General features: G+C 39.4%; 2 protein-coding genes across 17 annotated transcripts in view; one reads left to right on the top strand and one right to left on the bottom strand.

The window, feature by feature from the left end:
* The window catches only part of PCM1 (pericentriolar material 1), a 41,620-nt gene extending 37,071 nt beyond the window's left edge, over positions 1–4,549 (top strand). For 15 of the 16 annotated variants that reach the window (XM_058837739.1, XM_058837741.1, XM_058837748.1 and 12 more), the window contains 5 exons: positions 376–451; positions 1,390–1,640; positions 1,847–1,939; positions 2,058–2,181; positions 3,344–4,549. In XM_058837739.1, the coding sequence (XP_058693722.1) occupies positions 376–451; positions 1,390–1,640; positions 1,847–1,939; positions 2,058–2,181; positions 3,344–3,369 (570 nt within the window). In that variant the 3' untranslated portion in view covers positions 3,370–4,549. Of the gene's footprint in view, positions 1–375; positions 452–1,387; positions 1,641–1,846; positions 1,940–2,057; positions 2,182–3,343 lie in introns of all 16 variants that reach the window. The other variant, XM_058837743.1, reaches the window with a different exon arrangement.
* A 2,272-nt stretch (positions 4,550–6,821) lies between these two features.
* Positions 6,822–10,738, bottom strand: LOC131578968 (general transcription factor IIE subunit 1-like). Its single transcript, XM_058838313.1, has 4 exons — positions 10,000–10,738; positions 8,507–8,706; positions 7,751–7,974; positions 6,822–7,358 (listed from the first exon to the last, which is right to left on the bottom strand). The coding sequence occupies exons 1-4, from the start codon at positions 10,447–10,449 to the stop codon at positions 6,964–6,966; spliced, it is 1,269 nt and encodes a 422-aa protein (XP_058694296.1). The 5' UTR covers positions 10,450–10,738; the 3' UTR covers positions 6,822–6,963.
* Between the last annotated feature and the right edge of the window lie 10,753 nt (positions 10,739–21,491).

The raw sequence follows: 21,491 nt of genomic DNA, 5'->3' as shown, positions 1-21,491 counted from the left end.
ATGTGTTTGGGTATGATTGTCATTTCACTGTCAGTTTTCTTAAAAACATTTTAATGTGTGTGACCTGGTTTTGGAGAATTATCAGTTCTTTGCATAATAAATAAGTGACAATCTATTGAAATTTTGGTTTGCTCAACAGGTATTAACATTAGGCAAGGATGTAATTGGAACATTTTACTTTAAAGGCTAAAACAGTAGATCTTTTAAGTGGGACCAAAGAGTTTACCTGGGAACTTGCTGTCTTTATTTCAAACTAGTGAAAAGGCAATTTCATGGAACAAGTGTACAGTGTGTTTCTAGTTAGTAAATTAGCCAATAAGCTATGAAGCTGATCAATAAAATAATTTTCTAATTAATTTTTACCTTCCCCAATAGACTTCAAACCAAGAATTGAGTAAGGGAAAAAGCAGTGAGATTTTGTCATCAGAACAAGAACCTGTTAATGTTAAAGGTAAGCCCCATATGCAGTAACTGAGAGACTAACATTTCCATATGAATTTGCATATGGTGAGAATTGTCTTGGACAGTGCCTGTGATACATGTAATTAAGAGAAAGATGATCACATTTACTGGACTGTCTTTTTCATGGAACTCTACCAATTGCCTGGATGTACCCATGTTGATACTGACACAAAAAATCTTTTAAAGAGGAAACATAGAATAACCTTTCTTAGGTAGATGTGATTTTGATGCTTGACATGAGCAAGAACTTTAGCTGATTGCTGCAGCTCTTGGCACACAACTGTATCAGAATTAATATGTGTTACAGTGTTTTGATGTTTAGGTATGTCTTGTACTTGGTTTTTCTGCTACTGCCATTTTACTAGTTATTGAAATTACTTCTTTGTTTCTGTGAGTTATGTCGTAACTGCCTAAGAGCAAAGAAACTATTTTCCATGAAAAGAAGGAAGCATTACTGGGTTGTGTGAATGTTATTTCTAGTGCACCTGTTGTTACTACCACCTTCCCTATGTTCTTCTGTTGCAAACATGACTTTTGTTCTTGGCCTTTTTTTGTAGACTAAAAATCAATATTAGAGTGGCAAAATATTAAGGAATTTACTGTTATGTTCTCATACCTAGAATTAATATTCTATAATAGCTCACTTAGTTCTGGAAGTTGTTTTTTGTGGGTTTTTTAAAAGCTGTACTGAGTCAGAAATCAAGTCACACACTCTTGTGATAAATTGCTTATACTTAAGTGTGTAAGGATACAAATAACTGATGTTTTACTTCAGTCAGCTTTGTGTTTGTCTGAGAGACTATAATTCACTTTCATTGCTCATTTGTAGCTTTGGATCATAATTTTAAAAATAATGATCTGGCATTTTTGTATGTTCAGAATATTTTATTAACTCTGCCTAGCTAAAATGCAATTCTATGGTTTTAGGTGAACAAGATGTGGCTACAACTGTGCCTCATTACCTCAATGTCATGGAGAATACACCAGCTTTAACAGTTGATACCCCAGAATCATTTATAACAGCCACTGTGAAAACAGAAGGATCAAGCTCCTCTTTAGCAGTGAATGAAACGCAAACACCGGATACCACGTGTGCAGAAAACAAATCTGGTGCAAGTTCTGAAAGCTCCATGGCTGGCAGCCCTGATACAGAGTCACCTGTGCTAGTGAACGAATATGTATGTATATATCAGTTAAGATACATCCAAGAGAAATAATAAGCTTTTTTCTGTTTCAGTGTTATTTCTGGTTTTCAGTCATTTTGTTTCTGTCTGCAATTTTGATGGGCGCGTTGTTTTTTGGGTTTTTTTAATGTACTTTAATAGTTTTGGAGGGAAAAGAAAACAAAATAGCACTTCTTAAATATCACTATTTTTATTAACAGGAACCTGGTTCTGGAAATGTAAGTCAAAAATCTGATGAAGATGACTTTGTGAAAGTTGAAGACTTGCCCCTTAAACTTGCTGTGTATTCAGAGGTATTTTGCTATTATTTGTGGGATTGTTGTTTAGAAGTGCATACCCCAAATGTCTGTGTTACCCAGGCAGCAGTAAGAATCATCCAGAATTTTGAGATTTGCTTTTTCTGTTACAAAGGCAGATTTAATGAAGAAAATGGAAACAGAGGCCCAAAGCAAGAGTTTGTCTGATGAATTACTGGATGGAGGTGGAGCTCAAGATCAAGAATTAGTAGGAGATGCCCAAACATTGAAAGAACCTGGTAATTATTTTCTATGTTCTACACACATATTGGGAAAACACTCTGGAATGCTTGAGTTTAAATATCTGTGATTGAAGTAAGTAGTTATTGCAGTGCTGGGTTTTGTTATCATGCATCTGAAAATGTTGTATTGATATGAAGGGATTTTATCTTGCTGTCCATCTCCCTTCTATATACTTTTTTAGATTCTGTGGCTGATAAAGTCATAAAAATTAACATATTTAAAGTGCATGTCACAACATAATGGTTTTGAAATGTATTTAAATGGAACAGTATTTTTGTTTCTTGTTGCACAAGCTTTAATAATTTAAGGGTTTAATAATATTGTAAATTATAATTGCTATTTTCTCATTTAATAACACTCAGTATAATTTCCTGACAGACTGCTCTGTTGTTTTTGTGATGGAAACATTCAAGAGACTTTTCTGAATTGTAAAATACCTCCTCAGGGAGAAAGAAATTATTTTTCATATGAAGTATACCATGTGGTAGAAAAAAGTTCCAGTGTGTATGGTAGCAATAAAATTTTTCACTATCGTGAAATATTTTTTATGCAGATACAAAATGTTAATGCAGGTCAGAGAAAATTGGGTTGGGTTGTTGTTGGGTTTTTTTTCAATAATATTGTGACAAAATTACAGTATTAAAGTAATTTTATTGTTAGACTTGTGGAGAAGCGTAGACAAGTAGACTTGTACTCCAGTGGAGTGTACAGTAATGGCATATATAAAGGCATGAACCAGGTATTCTGATAATAGCAGTTTTCTACTAGTTCCCTCTTTCCATTTCCTCAAATAGTATAAGCTGATGAACCTGCTTTTTATTCAATGCACTTGCAGTGGCAGCACAGATTTTTTCCAGAATGAAATGTGAGGGAATGTTCTTCCGCTTCGGTCACAGCTCTGATAGCACAAGCCTATTGTGCCCATTTGGTGGATACTGATGACCAGGCCTGCTGTGGGAGCAGTCTGACCAAGAGTGCCATGTAACACCAAAGGTGTAGCTAGTTCTGAGCCATTCTTTAGCTGTATATGGGGGGATGGCTGTAGGTTTTCAAGTAAGCCATGGCTCAAAATGCTTGTGAGGATGAAATAACAGTCCAAATGTGGTCATGAGCTGTTTGATACCTTGTAGAGACAATGATTTTATTCTTACTTTACAGAAACTTTTGGAGCTCAAAACGCATAAGAATAACCTGAAGATATCTGCATTTATAAACTCTATGTATACAAATGCATATGGAAGATCAGCACTAATGTCCCAGAATTCTGAAGGTGTATAAAAATGTAAAATTTTTAACACACTGCCTCTTAGGATAGGTATGTGATCTTCTGCCTGTGGCAGTTTAAACAGCTGGAACTGAATACACTTCTATTCAGTTTTGCTGCACTGTTCTTTTTCTGTCTTAATTTTTTATTTTTTATTGTGACTTGTTTGGTAATTTTAAAATTGTTCAAAATGGTAGTTTTAAATAAAGTTTGGACTTGTCTGTAAATTTTCTCTTTTGAAAAATTTTCTTTGGCTTATAAACTGGTATGCTGAGTTTGGTGCTGGAAGTTAATTGACTTGCGAACATGCTTGTAGCAGTGTGCTCTTCTCTTATAAGAAACACTGCTAATTTTCGTGGGACAAGAAATTCTCCAAGTTTCTTGCATCTTCTCAAAATACAAGGTATAGACACAATACATACCTAAATGTTGTCTTTATAGCCTAGAGTATAGCTTGTCTGTAACAAAAAAGTTCCTGTTCATGGCCTTTGGAATTCCTTTCTATCAGCACGTTTATCTGAGGTGAAGTTGAAGACCCCAGATTTGTAGTTAATTGCAGAAACCAGCTGTATTTTTCTACATTTGCTGAATCCTTTTGATGTTCAAAGGATTAAACCTGTCTGAAAATGTTAATATCTTTTCATTGCTAACACTTAAAATTGCTGCAATTGAAGGTCTGTAGAACACATTCTCAAGTGTTTGACTTCGTAATGAAATTTAGGAAACTGCAATTAAAGTTAATGTTTTTAAAAAACAGTTGAAGTCAGCACCTCCTCGAGTGTCATGGTAAAGATGGAATTAGAATTACAGAAAAGTAGATTAGAAAACTTTGTTCAGTTTTACAGATCAGTGTTATTAGCAGCTCTGAGTCATAAAATCGAGCTTGAAGCAGCTTATTCAGCAGACCTGCTGCATTATAAAGAACCTGTTTACCTTAAACACAAGGCTTTTCTTGAAAGTGGTTAAAAAGCACTGGTCATCTTCAGTTCAGGATTGTGTTGCTTTCGAGGTTGGTATGATAATATGGCTATATACTGGGAGACAGTACAGTGATGGTGAAGCCTAAATATGCTTGAAGTTTAAATAAAATGAGAATGTAATTCTTCTGTGATTTTTTTCTAGTTTATTTGGAGTGTCTCTAGGTTTATGAATGAATTTTGAATTGGCACATTATGGTCACATGCCTCTCATGTCCAAGCATGAAAGTAGATTAGCAAAAGGTTTGAAGATAGTTACTCTGCAGGCCTTAAACTGATGGTACAACTGTAGGCAGAAAAATCTTTACCATTTTGAGGACCAAGGAAATACATTGTGGTAAAGGCAAACTGTGAAACTGAAACAGTCAAAGTTCTAATTAATAATTTAGCCCGAGAATCACTCAGACCCAAAAGAGGAAAATTTTTATAAAGTAGAGTGAGATTATGTGTGCAGATTTGAAATAAGGTTAGTTTATATGTTGAATCATTAAATTCTAAGCTCAAGAAAGAGCCTGAGTGCTATTTTAAAATCCCTCTGCTTCCGCAATGCCGTCTGCACATCCGTGGTCCAGAGAGGGGGGGGGGGAGTTAATAGCAAGGACTAGAGACACAGACAAGGAGGCTCTCTCCTGCCAGGACAGTGTCCCAGCTTTTAATCAGAAGTTGTCCAGGGCAGAAAAGAGATAGAATCTGATCCCATGCTGTCTTTTGAACAGGGGGAGAGGGGGAAGAGAAAACAGGTTACAACCAATAGGGAAAAACTAAAGAGGAGGAGTAGGGGGGGAAGGAACTAACACACTACAGATCAGAGGGTAGGTCTCAGGAATATACCATGTTTCTTAATACAGTACAACACCTGAATACCCCCCCCATTCCTGAATTCTTGACTTGGAATGGTGGGTTTAACCACAGCTGAGCACCAAGCAGCTGGTTGCTCACACCCCAACTAGTGGGAGCAGAGAGGGAAGTGGAAGAGTGAAAACAAAATAATTTGTAGTTGAAAGAAAGATTAATAGGTAAACACAATAGTTTTCACATACACGCAAAGCAAAAGGGCAAGCAGGTGTTCAGCCATCGCCAGGAAAACAGGGCTCCACAATGCATAACAAGGACTTGTGAAGACAAATGTCTACTCCAACTATCCCCTGTTCCTACTTCTTTGAGCTCTATATGCTGAGCATGACGCCCTATGGTGTGGAATAGCCCTTTGGTCAGTGAGGGGCAGCTGTCCTGGCAGTGTCCCCTCCTAACTGTGCAGCCCCAGCCTTCTCACTGGGAGCACAGGGTAATGAGCAGGAAAGTCTGGACTCTGTGAAATGCTGTTCAGCAATAATGAAAACATCTCTGTGTTATCTACATTTATTTTTAGCAGAGGTTCAAAACAGCCCCACACTAGCTACTGAAAAGAAAATCATCTGTCAAAACCAACAGTATGTGTACATGAAAAATGCATCAAAATGGTATTTCTTTGGTCATACCTTCTATCTACTGTTTCATTATGGAATGGTCAGCAGGGCCTTCTCGATGACATCTTGTGCCAGCAGTGCCACTCAGAGCTGTTTGCCCAGGTGGCTTTTGAGTATCTTCCTGGTGGGACACTACCACCTCTCTGGGCAATCTGTGCCTGTGTTTGTCACCCTTACAAGTGAAGTGTTCCTAACATTCAGAGGGAACCTCCTATGTTTTGCTTTGTGCCCTTCTAGTCTACTTTCATTATCCCTTGCTCAAGTAGTAGAACTGCTGAAGAAGAAAAACTCTCACTTATGCTTAATGCCAATCCTTCTACTCACGTAGTTCATTTCAAGCAGAATTTGTTTCTTGCTTAAGAACACTGGGGTGTGAGATGTGAGAAGCAGAGTCTTGTGCTTGATACATTGCTTGCTCCCTTACTGATCTGGACCAGAACAAAATGTAACATTTTACTGTCCAATGGCCCTTGCACAGTTCACCACTCAAGATAATTCTGTAGTGCCCTAAGTACAAAAATTTGGAAAATTATTCCTAGGATGAAAGTTCAGAGGCCAGAGTTGCTTCTCACCTTAAATTGCTAATGCAATTTAGTAACAGCTCTTCCTTTAGGAGGTTGCTGTGTGACACCTGTCCTTTAATGATGTACAGTGAGTGACCTAACACACTAGTAGAACACATGTATGGAATGAAACCAAGTCATACTGGATTTGGACTCCTTTTCACTACTGGAAGTAACTGTTACTTCTGGGAGGAAGGTGGAGTAATTTATTTCTTACTATAGATTGCATCATTGCTTTTCAAATGTCATTTTAATCAGATCTAAATGTATCCCGAAATGATTCATGCTCCAAAACTAATTACATCATCCACCAAGTCTAAGCATTACAACAGCAAACAACACTTGCTGTGGCTGCAATGATAATATTTGAACTGTAGTTACCTACTACAGGATTACCATCTTGCTTAAGAGCAAGTTCAAACAAAACCCTTCAGTGATAAACTTTGAAGAACATAAATCAGAAGCCTTCATCCATTCTATTCCAGGTTGGATATTCCTACCGTAGTAGTTACTCAAAGACAGACTGGAACATTTCTTGTCCTACTTTTATATAAGCATCTCTCTCTTCACTTGTCATGAGAGACACAAGCTCTGGGTTTTCACTAACTTCACCATATGAACAGGGCTGGCCAGCAACCCTTACAATAGGACCCAGAGTTTCCTGTTCCTCCTCTTGTTCAAAGTAGCTGCCTGGTACTTTCATTCCTGCATGTCTTGAGTGCTTGACATCCTCTTCAAACTCACTGTTACCACTCTGCGATCCATGAAGTTTCCTTTTGACAATTGGAGCCTGGTCTGTGCAGGATGATGACTTGGATTCATGGATCAGAAGAGTCTTGATGATTTCATTATCGGTGACAGTTTCGTTAACGTTTTCTTCAGTTTCTTCAGAAGCATTTACTCCTAATACACAGTACTAAGTGTTAGAGGGATCAATTGTTTACAGTTACCACAAGCATCCTACACAGATGATTTTTTTCTACTCTGAATCTTTTTTACCCACACTAGAGGTCTCTGGAAAGTACAGACATTTTGAGAACTTTCCACTGTAAAGATTAACACTGAAATTACTGCATGGCTAAAGCCAGAGAAGTTTCAGGACCCACCTGACCTCTAGCTTTAGGAATATAACCTCAATCAGGCTTAAAACTAGATTTTGGAAACTAAGGTCTGATAACCACTAACACAGAATTGAAACATTGTCCTCTAAACCAAGCTCACTACATTTTCAGTGGGAAAGCTATATTTAAGTGCACTAAGGTTGCTGAATTAATTTGTGAATTCACTAAACTTACCAGCACTATTGGTGGCTGTTGCTGCTCCTTCCACAGTGCTCTTTGACAACCAGATAGGTTGTTTTTCAGTTGCTTTTTCTCTTCTTTTCTTCTTGGACTTTGAGTCTTGGACATCAATAGTTATGTTTTGGGTGTATGTAAGGCCAAAAGCAGAACTTCTGTGTGCCCATTTTTCAGGGCAGCTGCAGGATTCCAGCACACTTGAGCCCAGCTTCGGATCAAAGCTGAATGAAGTGTCACATTTTGAAGAGGTAGAATTCAGGCAAGAACACCACCCCCCACCCTGCCCAGTTCCTATCTAAAAAAAACCTGAACAACAATCACAAACAAATCCCAAAAACATGTTTTGTTAGCAGACTAGCTCTAACAAGTGCTCTAATAATTTACATTCCCTTTTACCTCTCTCAGAGGCAAGTGTTTCTGAACCATTGATTTTCACAAGGTCTCATCAGTAGTGCATCTCTGGATGAAGCACACTGACAGAGAAATGCAACTTTCTTATAGAAAGGGCTATGAACATTAGGTGAAGGAGTACTCAGAAATAAATGACTTATAAAAATGTATCAAAACCTAAAAATGTATAGCAATAATTTAGGATGCCTTACATATTACAGACTTCTTCAATAAACAGCAGACTGTTCTGAATAAAGCAGAGTGGAGTACATAGGCTCCAAGTTCAGTATTTCAAAGAGTTTACGACTGTAAAGTTGTTGGAGAGATTTGCATTGATCAGAAGTTCTAGGGTGATGTTCATACCTTTCTGATAATTGGGGTATTTCTGTTGGCTGAGGCTCCAGCAAGTCATAGGGCAGCACAATATCATCAGTCTCACGCAGCAGCACAAAGACAGGCTCGATCTGCTCATTGAACTTTGCCAGCAAGGTTCGAGCATTGTGCTTTGGAAACGCTGAGCCATCTTCCTCTACTTCAGTGTTGCAGTAAGTGCAGCGGAAAGTCTCTGAAACATGTTCCAAAGTGGGAAGTCTCATGTTCATAGAATGCAAAAAGATCAGCAGTACCTTGTTAAGCAGTCTGCAGTCTGGACATTTATCCAGACATTCTGGCTTTATCCATTTGTTCATATTAACTAAGGGAACTCAATTCTACAGGCAGACTTGTGACAGACTGGTATTATACACTTGGTATGCAAGTGAGAAATGTCTCCAGAGAGAAGTTTAAGCTGGATAGAAATGTACTATTCATTAGTTTACTTTTTTATTTCTCCAGCTTCATCTTCTCAGTACTTAATGTAAGAAAAAAAAAAAAAGGACATTTTCAAGCATGAGAAGCATCTGGTTTTAGTTGTTCCTGAGTCAGAGTCAAGGAATATGCCAAAACCCCATATTTATATCTTCAGGGAAACAAACAAAACTTCAAGCTTATTCCATGAAAATATATCACCAGCCTCAATGTTTGCATTTCAATAACTCAACAGAGTCCCTCCATTTAGAAGAAGGGGATGATTTTGCAAACTGGCAGAACACAAATTTCACCACTGGCATTTCAGATAAGTCAGGTATAAAGCTCATTCTGCCTGGCTCTGGCATCCTTTACAGATCACATGACCCAGATGTCAGCACAGTGGCTGTGCTCTGAATAATGTATTACAATACACTATGATGCCATTTTGACTCATTTTGAAATAACGATTTAGTTATTTTGATTTTAGAGAAGAAAAATCCACACGCTCTGTCACCACTTCTGCTCTAAATGTGCTTCGTTGACCCGTGAGGAGCGTGAACTTCCAGCCCAGGAGTGACAACATCTCTGCTCTGGTGCCACTGAGCTGCAAGAAGCTTATTACAGTAGGTGACTGCTAACAGTTTTACCCATCTTGTCCAACTCTTCCATCTGGAGGCCTGACCACACAAATGGAGATTCAAAACAGAGTAAAGACAGTACTGTGTTCATATTTCCACATGAGGAAGTGAGACTCACAAGACTTGGATGAGTTAAGATTACTCAACCAGCCTCAAAGCAAAACTAAGTCCTGGAATCTGATTCTCAACCCCAGCTTACACATTCAAGATTAATCTTCCTTTTGTTTGGCCTGTTCTACAGAGGCAGCATTTCTCTTACCCTCACCTCCCAGCATCTCCTGTTCCAGACCCTTGTCCACCAGCAAACATGAAGCATCTAACAAACTGCTTTTCTTGCAAAGTTCACTTAGGAAACAATTTTGTGCTATCAGGGCTATTCTTTAAGATAACAGCAAATAAGCGATATAAGCAAAATAAGCAGTATAACACACCTGTAAATGCATCAAAGAGCTGATTGACTTCAAGGTCCGTGTACGTGCTGGAGCAGGATGGACATTTAAAAGAGGGTCTGGTAGTTGAATCCTGCTCATCTGCTTCTATTTTCCGGCGTATGTGATCCAGTTTGTATTTTACCACATCCACCAGCACCTTGTAATTGATGTAATAGTAATTGTGCCTCGTGCTCTTCCCGTTAGGCCCCATTTCAACTCGCATCCGCAGCTTCACCAGCTTGTCTGCCTTGAGCGTGTTGAGGACAGTGCGCAGCTGCTTGCGCTCGTACTTGAGCAGCTGTAACAAGTCATCCTCTTTCACACAGGGGTAGCGGATCAGCACATCCAGAGCCAGGGAACACTCCACACCATAGAAACCTCGCACTATGTATTTGGCCAGGCGCTTTAGGGCTGCCGGCACCTCGCTGGGAATGGTTTGCTCCTCCATCAGGAGCTGAACCACTGTCAGTGGAGAAGTGCTGTACACCAAAGAGAAGGGAGGTGGGCTGCAGTGAGCCCTTCGTAGCCCTCACAGGAAGGTGTAAAACATGTCATTTGCTGTGCTGAACTTCTGCAAGAGTCTTCATTGAATAGAGGAATGTAAAATCCTTAACCTTCATGGGGAAGGTATTAATAGGTATCAGAAATTATCTAATCTAATCTTGAAGTACAGTGGTTACACCTGAAATATTAATATCCTCTTGTGTAAAAATCCACAGAAGATATCTAGGAAGATGTGTTACAGAAAGTTCACAATCCTCCCAGAAGACAGCACATTTAACTTTCATGTCTAGGTCTTCCTGTCTGCATTCACAGCCAGCCAGGTAAGAGCAAAAGTAAAAGTAAAGCCTTCAGAAATAAATCTCAGGGTGAGAAATCTTAGTTGAAACTGTATCTGCCTTAGTGGCAAAGTCACAAGAGGCACTTGAGCACCTGTTCACGTGCTCTTTAAGATATTTCTGCTGGCTGCTGTGATCAGACAAAGATTTTGCAAAGCTGGGGCATAGGATGCTCCAAGTTATCTGGCCCTCATTCAGCACAGGGTATTTGGGGTAGCACATTTTATCAATCAGTGCTCTTCTCCTCTAGGAGAAGGACTTCAGGCCATAGTCCTAATCTCATTAACGAGAATGTAACTAATATTAATCAGTCCAACTGTCCTAACAGTTTCTTATTTGTAAGGAGGGAGAAGAAAAAAATTAAGGTATGTTTCAACAAAGCTACATCCAGAGTGCTGTTGTAGCCACTAGGTCAGGGGCCAAGCTGGTAGAGGATGGCATGTATGGCACCCTACATCCAGCCCTGGCACCCACTGCAGAGGGTGGGAAAGCTCCATCCCAGGTAACTGCATATTGCTATCAGAGCTTTCAGGGAACTTTTATCAGAAATCCTAGCTAAACAAACAAAACCATTTGCCCTAGCCTAGTACTTGGGCCATAATTAAATTTGCACTTCACACAGTGCACTTTATGGAAAACAAAGGCAATGGAAACCTGATGGTCTGAGTCTGGAAACCCTGAAGGAGATAGCACCACACTGACCTGAATTTTCTACAGGGAAAGTGAGGGAACATTGGAATGGGCTGCCCAGGAAAGAGGCTCAGTCTCTGTACTTCAATAGGACAAGAGCCAGAGCAGACTAACCTGGCTTTGAGAGTAGTTTTGCCATAAGAAAGGGACCAGATGGCCTCCAGATCCTCCTTCTAACCTAAATTCTTCTGTTCCAAGACAGTATAGTTCACAACAGTAAGGAGTGAAACTTTGGCAGTGTCAGTCTGTTCCTTGACAATCAATCTCAGACTAAGAGCAGCATTTCTGTGCTTTTTGACAAAAGCTTTCATTAATAAGCACTTTAAAATGTTGCTGGTTTTGTTGTTATTTTTATGTTACTCTTTCACCTCTCCTAAGCCTTTATCCTCAAAAGGGGCTTAACAAATTTAATCCACAGAAAATTGTGCTAATTTATGCTTCTCTTTCTTCCTCTTTCTGGCCTAATTTTGAACTTTTTTCTGTGCAGTACTTTATAGTTAGCAGTAAGGAAAGGATAGACAATATCCTCATCCAGTTCCAGAGAAGAGTAGCATGGCTTTGCATTTTCTCAGGGAAGCGCTCTGGAGAGTGCTGAGCCCTTCCACACTGGGCAGAGCCCACAGAATGGAGGCACTGTAGCCTCCAGTACAGGCCCAAAGGAAAGCAGCCACCGTGGAATTCTGTAACCCAGCTCTGCCCTGCTGAGGAGCACCAAGGGCAGCCCCAGCATCTGTACTGGAAGCATTACTGCTCATGTGCATTGGTCTGGGATACATCTCAGAAAGGGCCAGGGTGCCCTCTGTGTGGATTGGTGTCATATGACCTCCTGTTAGATTGTGGCAGTATTAAACAAAGAAGCAAACCTGTTTCTTCATCTAGTTCTTGGCTAATACGTCAGCAGAATGCTGACACTTAAAGGTGTTGCACTTGTATTAGGTACAGCTCTCATGAATCTTTTTTCTTACCCTAAGTCAAATACAGAATGAAATTATTTCAAAGGGAGTGTAATAAGTAGGCAACATCCTTAGGGAAGAAGTAGCACCTGAACTGTAAGCAGGAGGTTTGCTGACCTATCATTTCTCTGGATGACTCCTTATCTCAGACCGGCACTGCATACTCACATCCCTAAAGCAAGCACTACTCTGAAGTGTTTCTGAGCACTTTGATGTTGAAAGCTTGTCAGGTACAGTCTTACGACCATGTAAAATAGTAGTGGAAAGAAAAAAACCAAACACACAAAAACCCCATCACCACACTCATACAACAGAGTCTAACCTTCCCCCCCTGCCATACCTAAACTCAGACTTTAAATATCATGAACTGGGACACAAGTAAACAGCTGTTCTGAAAAACAAATTCACAGAATCCTCTGTCCATTTGCAGAGGAATTTTAAATATGCAAGCCTTCGGTTCAATAGAAAAGGAAATGGCTTTCTTTTACAAAAATGACTGAATTTGACCTGAATAAGAGACATTCAAGGAAAAAACAACCCCCTCATGAAATCCTCCTTTAGGCTACAAAAGAATAAAAATTAGATTTATTTCATAATAAAAATCAAAATAAAAACAGGGGGAAGCTTTTTCTACCATGCTCTGCTATATGTGACATTTTTTTAGTTCAATCCATGCTAAAAAACTTCTCAGTCATTTAATCACCCAATTTGAAGTCTCACACTTCATGAAAACTACTGATTTTTAAAAGTTATTGTGTAGTTTTCAGTTGACAGGCAACATCTCTCTTTTGAGAGAAGCTGGAGACCACCCTTACCAAGGAAAGGAGTAGGAAGTGTGTAGTCCTCTGCAGCGGGAAGAGCTTTAAACAGAAATCCGCTCTGCAGCTGAGCTAGTCTATGTTAAGGAGACAGGTATTCTACCACTTATGTAGATCTTTTCTCCCTTTGTTCCCCCCCAGCTAATAGCATGTATGGACAAGATATTCTAGAAGTCAGAGTTTAATTCTGACCTTCCTCTGCTTTAAAAGTATTTATTTTTATGAGGGTAGGAGCTACCTTCTTATTACATTAATTATTTTAAAAACTATTCAATAACTTAGATGTTTGAGTGGTCTTTCTGCTTACAGTTTATATGGAGTCATTCCCATAAGCAGAAACTACATTTAGGATCCCCTTTTTGCTGTGGGAAACCTATGCAGAGTTGCTTGTTGTGCCAGCAGGCAACTATTAAAAGCAGAATTTCAAGTCAAGAGGCATCATATAGAGCAAGTTCTGCAAGGTTGCTCTGAAGCCAGTTGCTTAATTAACATTTTTCTTGAGCTGACTGAGGAGACAAAATACCCATCTCACAACTTAAAAGGCACTAAACCAGAAAGATTTGGAAGGATCTTGTCAGACTTCACATAACCCTATCACTTGCAAATCAGTTAAAATCCTTATCATTACCTCTCTTGTATAGGCAGAAAACTTCAGACTGATGTTGCAGAGAAACTGCTCCTTTCCTAAGAGCTCAAAGCAACTGCAAAACCAGCTTAAGTATTTCCCAGCCTTTTCCTAGACCTATCTGTGATAAGCCCTAATCATCACCCAGCTGGTGCAAGAGTCCCCAAATCACATTTCATTAGCAACTAAATCAGCTCAGCCTTATATATGTTGTGTCATGATAAAGCTATAAATTTTATTGCTCAACATAATCCACCTACAACAGGCAAGGACTGAAAATGTGACTGCAATCTTTGATTAGTGTTTTCATTAGCATAACTTTAGAAGACTAAAAGTAACATCATCATTAACTCCTTTTGTTGTTGTTGTGAACCAAGTATTTAGGATAGGTAATTTACATAATTTGTTTAGAAGCTTTCAGAACCAAACCAGACTAGAAATTTTAATGTCTTAAAGAAAAACTGGAATGTTTACTAGTTCCCATAGTTTTACTTATTAATCTTTTTAGGTACTTTATATCTTCAAAAGGAAAGAGAGAGCAATTTTTCACTGTACTTTTCTAAAAGGAAAGCTTATGGATACCATTTTATGGATTAGACATCTCTGTTTATAAACAATGCTGAAATAATGTTGCCAGACATTGTGCAATACAGAGTTATAATACTGAATTCTATTAGGATTGCAATCATCACATTTTTTCTCAAATCTGTGCCTCTTTCTGAATTTTTTTTCATATATGCACAGTGGGGGCCGGTGTTTTGTAGTGACGTGACTTACATCTCCACTGTACGTGTTGCAGCATGTATTGTGCTTTTGTTACTGCTGTTTGTTGCTGGATTTCTGACTCTCTGATTTACCAGGCACGTGGGTCCACTGAGGACTCAAGGTGTGGGTGTTTGTCTGCATAGCACAGATTGTGGGACTGGCATCTGTAATGTTGCTACAGAAGGTAGTGCCTCAGAGAACTGGTGGATACAGGAAAAAAAAAAAAAACAAAACCTCATATTTTAACAGTTGTATGCAGGAATTTAGATTCAAAAACTTCAAAGGTTTGAGACTGCTTTTTAGAAACTGCAAGAAGAAGTGGCTATAAAAATAATCTCTGAGATTAGCTCTGGTCTTGTTTGTTATTTATAGTAGCAGAGATTGATTTCATCCCTTATGCTGAGAAAAATTCTGGGTTTTTTATTTTTTTCCCCCATTAATAAGAATCCACTTGACAGATACTCAGAGCTGAGAAGTATATTTGGAATAAATCTTCAACTGCAAACATAGAATGTCCACAAGGTAAAATTTAAGAGCTATACCTCATTCCATATGTGGATCATGAGCACGCTCATTTGTTATGTTACGCTAGAAAATGCAGAGGAGCAAGACTGCTTGCTACTACGTGTTGGTTTTATTCTGTGGGAAATGTTTACAATGAACAATTCCTGTGGCTTTCCTTGCCCAGTGGTTTGAACAGGGAAAGTGTCATGTAACCTCAGTGCTGTTATTCCTGTTTCAGCCCTCAGCCTGCATGTGGAAGTGTAGAACCAGATGACAACAAAACAGCTTTCTAAATTAAGGTGAGGGATGGTGTGGCTGGTAGCATTGCTTTCAGAAACAGGAAACTGCTGTCACCTGTCATGCTGTTGCTGACAACTCCTTTGGCAAGGACAGTTAAACCCCCATGTAGCAGACAGAGGCACTGGCTCAGCTCTGCACGCTCAGAGCCAAGCCAAAACAAAGTAAAAAAATAAAGTGTGGTCTGAGAAGGTGCTTGAGACTGCAGGTAGCCCCGGCACCAAGGGCCGTGGGAAGCAGGATTTGTGTTGGTAGGTTGTTGTGATGTTGTGTAACACACGCATTATTGAAAGTGGGAGCTTGAGACGGGGATAGGCAAAGACACTTGGCTTGCTTTCAAACCATTTGGGTGGCTGGGATGTTTATCTGGAATAGTATGGGCATGCACTGCACTTGCAGGCTACTTGATAAAAAGGAGGCAGATAATCAACAGTGCAGTCTCAGGAGGAAGAAATAAATATACAGTCTGATCAGAAGTTGGAGGAGAAAATTAGTGGGTTGCTGCTTAGGGGGACAAAGGTATAGGGAAAAACTTCACAAAGCAAATGTGGTACACTTGACCCACTGGCAGAGCAGGGGCTGGTACAGATGGCATGGTAGGAGGTTGTGGTAAACACCTTGAGTAAATGGAATCTGTGTCAAGTCTGCCACAATCAATTAATACCAACCCTGAATTTAAAAAAATCTTGACCTGTCCAGCTCAGACACTCAAGCACTACAAAATAAGAAAATGCCAGCATCGTAGTAAGTACCCGTAGATAACCTGCTGCCCTGTGCTCACAGGGCTCTTAATCACACAGTCACATGTCTTCTCTTTTTCCCTGTGCTTGCCCTTTCATGAAGTCAGTGCCTCAACCAGCATGGGGGTGTCTATGTTCAGATTGCAGTGTGTGGCTCTGAGCCCTGCTTGCTTATTTTATGAACCATCCAAAACTTGCATTGAAGTGATTTTTTTATCAGTTTCCCTATGGTGCTGTCCCTTCCTCAATCCTTGAAGGCTTGCTGGGATCAAACTAAATCAACTTTCTTTGACAGCTTTGTGTACTTTTTGTATTAGTTTATCTTCCCGATAATGAGAAAAGTAAGGGAATATTGTGCCTGTGTTACATATGGAGCTCTGACGTACAGAGTTTGAAATCAAGACTGCTGGATAGTTTCAAGAGCTTGAACTGAGATGTAAAAAGATTAGGATTCTCTTTTTAGTACTTTATATGATTGCAGCATAGCTCCCACTGTCTTAATTGCCTTTGTGATAAGTACTTCCAAAATACAACCCCTGGTATCACAGACTGGGTACCAGCTAGACACCACAACCTACTGCCTGTGCAGCACCTGGCAGAACTGGGGTGAGAGTTTAGTGGACCCAGTAGGTACTGAGATGTGTCTGGTCTGTAACATCACCTCTTCTCTTGCAAGAGAGATGTCTTGACAACTGGAACAGGTTTCTCCTTCGGTATGCCATTCTCATTCTTCACAGGAATGCAGCCCGTCCTGTGCAGCGAGTCAAAGAGATCCCTGTAAAGGAGATTTTGGGATCATACAAAGAGACTGTATCTGATTCAGATATAATATGATAAAAGAAAAGCTTCTGAATGAATGGCTTCTGTTCTTCCGGCCACTTCACAGCCTGAGTATGCTCCTAATGCAACTTACTTTGATTTTAAATCTAAGGAACAGTTGCTTGAGATGATATGTATTTTTAATTTCAGCATTACTTTCTTAAAGAATCAGTTTAGATCTACTGTCTCTCAGCATAATTTGAAAATACATTATAACAGCAGTTGCTGCAGATGAGGAGGCATGTTTTGGTTGGAGATTCAGTTGACAGCAAAGGGTCAGTAGAGGAGCATACTGAAGTTGCTAGATCTTCATAGCCTGGCAGTATTGTCTGTGTTCTTGTGCTGTTTTACTTCTCTTTCCTTTGACATTTACTGACACTGGCTCCTGCTCCTTTCACTTTTTTTTTTTCCCTTCCTCATTTTCTCCTTTCCATCCAGTCACTTTAACTACTTTTCCCCACTTGGTTCACACAAAAGGCATGAAGGTTCATGGAGCTGGACATGGCTGTCCTAAGAGAACTGTTTCCACCTGTCAGGGGATGGTGCATGGCATGTACAGCTCTTGCAGGAATGTAAATGTTGCATTGATGCAAATTATATGTAACTACTCAAAGGTTTAAATACTGGTGCAATTCAGATGGTGGGTGTAGCCTGAGAAAAGACTATGTCTAATCCAAACACCTCCAGGTACCTGAATTAAAGTTCCGCTTTAAAAACAAGATGGCAATGCAGAACTTTGCTATAACTCAGTGCTTGTGATCTAACCTTTTTTACTGCAGACAAAAAAAAAAAAAAATCTTACTGAGATGATCTGTTTTCACTGAAATATAAAGAGAAAAAAAACTATGGATGGGTTTTTTTTCTAAACTGTGTATCTGCCAAACAGAGAAAACTTAGCAAGTTTAAATGCAAGACAAGACTAATAGTATGAGGCATTAAGCAAAGGCTAGAGTTACCTTAAATGCAGAATCTCCAGCAGAGGCAGTCTCACTACTGGGATCCTTCGATTGCTCATGTGTAAGCCTTGAGCTAGGAGAACAAACTTTGCAAAACAAATTAGACTGAGATTGTCCCATATACAATTAATGTAATTCAGAGCTGATTCACTGTAGATCAGAAAATGTCCTGGGTATAGTGCTTCTTGGTATGTAAACAGGCTAGCTCCTTTTTAATTATTGTCCTCTCCTGTAACTGTGTGGGAGCAGACATAGCTACAAAGGACCATTAAAATCTTTGATTCTGCCAAGTTACAATGGTCTGAAAAACTGGTAGGCAGAGCCTGAGGTAACAACTGCATGGTCCGCTTGGTTCTAGATCACAGCCTTTGGCCAACTGGTATAGTCAGCTTCCAGACTGTCTTAACTGTCAAAGGCAGCTTCTTACAAAATGTATAAATATCTGCAATTTTCTTCCCAAGGCAAACTGTGGCTTGTGCCACTTCTTTGATTGAGCATTACTCCTGGATCATCTTGTTCTTCTGGTCCAAAGGATGAAAGGTTTTACTGCTCAGACAGGTTGGGTGTGCCCTTCTCACCAACAGTTCTGGTCCTCCAAAAGCAGAAGAGTTAACCTGATGATCCATGCCGTAAGCAGGATCTTGCCATAAGCTGCTGCTGCCAGTCACTGAGGTGAAATCCAAGCTTTTTCTTTGCACTTTTTCCTCCTTGCACCAGTAGCCCAAAGAGCTGGCTGTGTGAAAGCAGGACATGTCTTTGTGCTGGGAGGAAGGAGTACTTTGTTGTTAGCTGTGGAGCACGCATGAAGCTCTCACCTGCTTCTCGTCCGCCCACTCTCCATCATGCCTGCTCACTCCAGTGAAAATCTTTCATTTACTCTTGCCGCTTTCCTTGCAGGTATTTGCCAGGGCATCTATGGGCCCTGCTCTGGAGTTTTGCTTCTAAGCAAAGCCTTGACTTGTAATTGACTAAAGCAAACTCACTTGCACACATGCCCCAGAACTACTGCTAGATTTTGAGATGATTCAAACTCCCGCCTTTTTCTGTCCTCATTAACTGACAAAATTTTGCATTTTAACATTGAAGATGACATTCTTTCTTCCTCTGAAATTTCTTCCCCAAATGAAGCCTCAGTATGGGGCTTCACTGCACTGGTGTCTTGGCAAATTGACTTTTTTTTTTTTTTTTTTAATTTTATTTTAATCCCAAACATTTTGGTCTCTTCTGTAACCCCTTATTTAATCTAGTTTACAGTAAACTGGATTAACTCTTTGTATTTACATAAACAGTAAATCTGCTAGAAGCTAAGACTGAAGCCGGTTTTTCTAGAACTAGGCTATGCAGTAACAACCAAAAAGTAATGTATGTTTTTCCTGTTGCTCACATACTGACTTTTTTTGGCAACAATTTGATTGTTTTTCACAACAGAATTAGGAAAGCTGCATAAATGTCTCATGAAAACTTGAAGAGAAAAATATATATGGCTGGTTTACTTGACCTGGGGAAACAAAAGCCTAAGAAAAAGTAATCAGATCACCCCCTTGGTGTTTGTGAGGTATCCCAACTATGTGTGCAAATTAATATGACAAAACTCACCCACTGTCATTGTGTCTTTCTGTGTAAAATAAAAGGCAGCTAAATCCCAACATTGCAAGTAGCTGCAAACATTCCTTCAGTGAAATGGTCTTAGCTTCCATCACTGTGCCTAGAGCAGCAGCAGCAAGGGGAAAGCAGTAAACTGACATTTAAAATAGATATGTTTATCTGTAACAAAAGCAAATTAAACTTTTTGTCTGGCTTGAGAAAACTTGGTTAAATCAATAAGCAATTGTTCACATTCATCCCTTTTTCTATATTAAGGCAGACACAGTAAGACAGTTGTTGGAGGTTTTGTTTTTAAATAGTTTTGTTTTAGTCAATAGCAGCATAGGCATTTAGGCTCTGGACAGACATCCATGGAATTTAGCTGTCCTTTTGCAATTGTAAAGCAATTTCAAGTGTGGAAATGTGGATTGTCTTGCACAAGGGACATTACTTAATAACTGTAAATAGTCTGTGCTGCCTTGTTCTACATATGCTAAAGTGGGACAAGACTAATTAAGCAAGTAAACTGATTTTTAAATTACAAAGTAATTTGATTATGGCTGTTACACAACTTCATTCCACACAAATCCGAACAATCCCCTACCAGGCTGAGGTGTGCACTCAGAAATATGTGATGGACTCTTCACAGTATAGACTGCAATATCTGACTTGGTTTAATTGTCTTTTATGAATCAAATGGCTCAGGAGCTGCATTTCACACATGCATTTTTCACTAATTTAAACTGTGCTGTTGTATTTGGTTTACATAGATTAAATATTCATAGTTGAGATTAAAAATGGACCCTGGTAGAACAATCATGCTAACACACTTCCGCTTGCATGCTTCAGTTAAAAAAAAAAAAAAAATTAGATGTACAACTAGACTGGCCCTTGTTTAATCAGTGGGATGTTGGTTTCTGTGTGCTCTTGATTTGTCAGTGTTACCTCCCCCTGAACTGCTTCTTGCTGTTCTACTACAGCATTGTTCTAAGGCCTGTAATATCAGTGCTTCATTTTCTTCAACCAGAAGCTGTGTTTCTCTATCAACTGCTAAAAATATTTAGTAAATAGTTTTTGCATAGGAGAAAAGCAAGAATAGTTATAAGATGCTCCTGTTGTCCCTGCCTCTTCCACTGCTGTTGGAAGGAGAGCCTATAATAAAAACTGAGTTTGCAGTAAAATGGTAACCTGGCTATTGAAAAAAAGGTATGATTAAAGGTTATCTTTCAACCACAAAACATGGAGCTTAAAAGAATCTCAAGGATCAGCTGGTCCAATCTTTTTGGCAAAAGCCAGATCTAGACAAGAAGGCCCAGCACACTGTTCAGCTGGCTCTTAAATGTCCAGTGTTAGGGAATCCATCACTCCTTCCCTGAAGAGATTACTTCCAGCAATCACTTGATTCCTCTTCTGTAGACTTCTTAGTGTTAAATTTCTAATTATGGGGAAAAAAAAATTAATACCCTTCAGTGTTTGGAACAGGAAGCCGTAGTATACTGTGTTCTCAACTTCTATATTACATTAATAGTGTTATGCATGTCCTGGCTATGAAGAGTCCCATTATGACTGGATGTCATGAACTTGCAGGTTTTAATTGGAATGCCTTATGCAATACTCTCTCTGTAGACACCAAAGAGAGAGGAAACACTTCCCTTACACTCCTGGCAACTTTGAATTCCTGGTGCAATGGGAATATGAACAGCACCTTGTTCCTAGGGGTTAAGGAAAGATTACAAGGGAACCACTATACATACCGGCCCCTAAGATAACTCTGCAGTGTCCTCTCTCCATGTGTTAGAAAACACAAGAGCTGGAACTGTAAACTAGTCCCAGCAATGCAGCCAGTGACACAGATAAAACTACTGCCTTCTACATTATCTGCTTCCTAGGATATTAGGGT

Source organism: Poecile atricapillus, chromosome 4 (assembly GCF_030490865.1).
Source record: "Poecile atricapillus isolate bPoeAtr1 chromosome 4, bPoeAtr1.hap1, whole genome shotgun sequence".
Classification (NCBI taxonomy): Eukaryota; Metazoa; Chordata; class Aves; order Passeriformes; family Paridae; genus Poecile; species Poecile atricapillus.
This window is presented reverse-complemented; position numbering and strand designations above follow the sequence as displayed.

What these genes read in the sequence shown, in the direction of transcription:
- LOC131578968 (XM_058838313.1), bottom strand. Translation starts at nt 10,449, where the DNA reads ATGGAGGAGCAAACCATTCCCAGCGAGGTGCCGGCAGCCCTAAAGCGC. An exon ending in TCTTTGATGCATTTACAGGT is followed by an intron (nt 8,707 to 9,999) that starts GTGTTATACTGC and finishes CATGTTTCAGAG; the next exon opens with ACTTTCCGCTGCACTTACTG. An exon ending in AACAGCCACCAATAGTGCTG is followed by an intron (nt 7,359 to 7,750) that starts GTAAGTTTAGTG and finishes ACTGTGTATTAG; the next exon opens with GAGTAAATGCTTCTGAAGAA.